General features: G+C 35.6%; 1 protein-coding gene across 1 annotated transcript; it reads right to left on the reverse strand.

Moving 5' to 3' along the window:
• Positions 1–224: 224 nt before the first annotated feature.
• On the reverse strand, positions 225–3,701 carry LOC124361156. The gene is made up of 2 exons (XM_046815196.1): positions 3,677–3,701; positions 225–901 (listed from the first exon to the last, which is right to left on the reverse strand). The coding sequence occupies exons 1-2, from the start codon at positions 3,699–3,701 to the stop codon at positions 225–227; spliced, it is 702 nt and encodes a 233-aa protein (XP_046671152.1).
• Positions 3,702–4,297: the final 596 nt, after the last annotated feature.

The raw sequence follows: 4,297 nt of genomic DNA on the forward strand, positions 1-4,297 counted from the left end.
CAACTCTGCCACAATTGTTAATAATACGGTGACTAGAAAGCACTACGAATCAGTTAACAAAGATAACAGAAAAGAAAAAAAACAACGGAATTAATAATAACCATAACAAAGCAAAAATAACAGAGCAATAAATAACAAACGAATAAATAACAACACTACAGAATAACAAAACGATAGAGAATATGATTAATAACAAAAATATTGCATTAAGACTATGATTATGACTAGAAGAGATGACTAATGCAGGTCTGGGCTGGAGTCCGCAGCAATGCGTTTGATGGCTCGAAGGGATGTGGAGAATAATCCTCAGACGAGCAAATGTCGTTGCCGAGTCGCATCAATCGTGGGATGGGGCTATGTCGGAGGTAGTTCCTAGTGGCATGACTCAGCTCGAACAAATGCTGCTGCCTTGTTCCTGTGGGGATGCGGAACCGGATCATTTCAAGTAGGCTGGAGCAATTGATCTGGCAGTTTATGAGCCTGGACAGGAAGAAGATATCAGCAACTCTTCGTCTGCACTCCAGACTCCGAAGACCATACGCAGCCGACAGCTCGTCCACTGAGACGTCAAAGTATCTCATCCCAGAACGGCATCCCAGAAATCGCACAAAGCGTCTCTGCACTGACTGGAGCTGTTTGATATGTCCATGTTGGTATGGGGACCAGACCACAGAATAATACTCCAGCAGCGGGCGAGAAAGTGTCCTGAACATAAGGGCAGCAGCGCCGGTACTCAGCCCGTGTTTAACTGTCCGGATGATCAAACCCAAGGACCTTGAGGCTCTGGAGCAAATGTGGCTGATGTGGGAGCCAAATTCGAATGACGAGTCGATTAAGACGCCAAGGTCCCTGATTACCTCACATCTCTCCACTCGGGATCCGTCTATGGAGTACTCAGCAACTATAACAGTCGTCCTCCTACTATAGGTAATGTTACTGAACTTGAGAGAAATAGGGATGCGCGCAACCTATATTAAACTATAATAATCAATGCTTGCTCTGGTTAGGTGACGTATTGCATAATGTTTTTATAATTGGCTTTTAGGTAAGCTTTATGAGCCAGGTTAGGTCTGTGTCCGTTCAAGTCAATAGTACGATCAACAAGTTTGGTTAAAGCTACTCACTATGACATGAATTCAATTTCACAATAAATTAATCATATTCAAGCATTCGGACAGTCAATAGAGTAAACTCTCTTGTATTGAACCTTTGAGCTGTTAACAGGATTAACTTCGTGAAAAAATTCTTTGCAGTGGGAGGACTGAACCCGATGTTATGCCCGAGGATTTCAGAAAAGACTTCCAGTCTGCATCATTGAAATTCCTTGCTCGTAGATATGATCGGATCTAAGGGATTTAGATTCCTTAATCTTTACTGGTCTTTGCTGGGAGTGTGCCTAAATTGTCCTGAGAAGCCACCTTCCTATCCACAAAGATCGGTTTCAAGCATCAGTCTCGTGAACAAAATCATAAGTCTGGAGAATAACATTTTTTACTGTGTTCTGTGTAGAAAGTACTTGTGTTTCTAGAGCTAAATATTACAGATAAGTTGTTACCTTCAAGCCAATTGGCAAAACATTTACAACTGTTGTCGTAGGAAGTGTGAAGATAATCACACTTTTAAAGACTTTTAAAGCCCCCAACATAGATGGTTGGTTGGGAAAACGGTGGAAGCACAGTATTTGGCCGTTGCATGATTGGAGGCTTGTTAACGTTGAATATGCTTTTGAACATATAGATGAAACATTTTAAATAAATTACGCTCGTAAACATAAAACACGTGTGTTTTTTTTTTAACAATTACCGTTTCCGCTGTCCGCGTGATGGAAATACGAAAAGCATTGTAGTCCGCAAATTTGGTACGAGTCGAAATATATTATTTAAGATTAGTAACACTAATTTATTGACTTTAATCTATATATATAAAAATGAATGTTTGTATGTTTGTCCTTTATGGAATCGTGAACTATTGGACCGATCATGATGAAAATTTGTACGTATATGTATTTTTCCACGGAGAAGGTTTATAAGCTATGCCCATCCCTTTCCCGATTCAGGATTCCGCCCCACTGGTTACAGAAATACCCATAAGAAATGCATTGCAGCAAACATATGTTAACGTCTTTTCAAATTTTTAATCAGCTGTTCTTTGTAAACATATATTACACTTATAGTTTTAAAGCATAGAGTAAGCTTAAGAGAAACGACAAATTTTGTTTAAACTGTTTTTGCAATCACTGTTAAACATAGACTTTACTATCCAGATAATACAATTCAAATTTGACGTAAAAATTCACCTTTAACTGCAATATTTATTTAATATAAACCATGCTCATGCTTGATCAGAAGAGTAATGCAGATATCATAATTACTATCTTACGTTGGCTACAAATATAAAGAATGTTATAAAATCAACCTTAGTTGTTTTTTTTAACAGAAGTATGGTTCTCAAAACTCCGTGTGTACATATTCTCTCGATCGAGACAACAAAGCAAGCTCAATCGTGGCATCGGAGATATAACTAATTTAATCTAAAATTTATTATAGTAAAAAAAAAATTTACTAAGTAATATAAGGACTTCGGTTCTTAAGATTTGCGTGCGAAGCCGTGGGTAACAGCTAGATAGAGGCAGGAATATGGTACATACCTTCATAATACGCCCAAGAGGCTCACGATGGAACGACTATCAATTATCTCAGCAATGTTTAGAATGTGATAGAAAAAGAATAAGTGAATATAGTGTACTGTTTTCAACGGGAAATTGCGTGCGAAGCCGCGGGCAACTTTTGCAAAAAATTATTGAAATGCGCAGCAAAGCGCGCCGGGCCCGCTAGTTCAATATAAAATTGTAATGACTGTGACATCTAACAATGATGATGTATTGGTTTTTGATGTTGAAAACAGATAGATCATTTTACGTTGGATCCTACAATGTATCTAGTTATAGTTATATCTACAGTTTTTAATATAATAATGTTTTAATTTTGTGTGTGTAAAGGTTACAATAAAACATTGTTTTTAGAAACAAAAATTTTACTTGTGAGGATATTAAATAGACTATTGTGTAGGTAAATAGACCTTACACGTGGCATATTAACAAATGTCAATGTTTTACAGCTCATGTTTCTCAGGAAAATGATTCGATAAACTTGCTTGGTACTAAACTAAATCCTGCTTAGTAAATATTTATATTCTGTGTATAACTGAATGAATAAAAATACTTTATAGAACATATAACATTAGAATATAATTAGCTATGCCAAACAACAATTTATTGACGCTTCTACTACAGTTTAAATGTTTAGTAGGTTATATTTTGATTTCTTTGCAATTTCTACCACACATTTATTAGTTCAAAAACATTTAGCACAAAGTTGCATCACAAGCAGAAATACGCCAATTTAAATAGGATACTAAGTATTGCGTAATATAACATATTTTTCAAACAACAGTAATTGCTACAGTTGTGACCTTAAACTTTATTTGGTGTCGGTTTATAAATGAATAATGAATAACTATAAAGATTTTAAAATACTTTACATAATTGAAAGTTAACAGTGAATCAAATACTTAGAGAAGGCTGACATTACGGCAGATTTGTTATACGCTTTGTGACAGGATATTGTCCAGTGTGGTGACTCACAAGCCGATGTTCCGCTCATGTATTATGTATCACGTGACTGTCTGGACACTGCCGCCATCTTGTGCCACATATCAAGCAACAAAGCCTCTGTGTTTCCACCTGTGACGATACAAAAACATATCAGTATAAAAACAATTTAGTTACTATGTAACATGAAAATTGAAACACATGAATAGTATGTAAGTCATAGTGTAAACTCAACAAAATACAAAATTATTTATTGATTGATTATCTGAAATTATTTATTATCTATAGCACTAATTTCTGTTTGAAGCATAATTTCTTGATTACAACTGCAGCCTGTCTGTTTCTTGATTGTTCGTTATCGTATACTTTACATTAGTCCTATGGGTAACAGAGTTAACAACCAGAAAAAATGCAGAGTAACTACATTTTTAAACGAACCGAGAACAATCAATTGAGATTTTATTATGTAAGATAGTAACACATGTAAGTTAGTTATTAATGTTGGTGAACTGCTGATTAATAATAAGTTGATTGTTGCATTCAATGGCTGAAGTAATTACATGCTCATTATTGGGATGTCTTTACGCTTTAATTAGGAATGTCACGGGCGTAAGCTATTATAAAGACAATATTATTTAATCTATTTTAAAACATACTTTGGCCAAAGCTTATATAACCAGAGGAATG

This window comes from Homalodisca vitripennis, chromosome 4 (genome assembly GCF_021130785.1).
Source record: "Homalodisca vitripennis isolate AUS2020 chromosome 4, UT_GWSS_2.1, whole genome shotgun sequence".
Taxonomy (NCBI): domain Eukaryota; kingdom Metazoa; phylum Arthropoda; class Insecta; order Hemiptera; family Cicadellidae; genus Homalodisca; species Homalodisca vitripennis.

Bases quoted from the DNA above. Each gene is read 5' to 3' on its own strand.
- LOC124361156 (XM_046815196.1), bottom strand. From the start codon at position 3,701: ATGGCGGCAGTGTCCAGACAGTCAC. The intron at 902-3,676 runs GTGATACATAAT...CGACTGTTATAG, and splicing joins GGCAGTGTCCAGACAGTCAC to TTGCTGAGTACTCCATAGAC.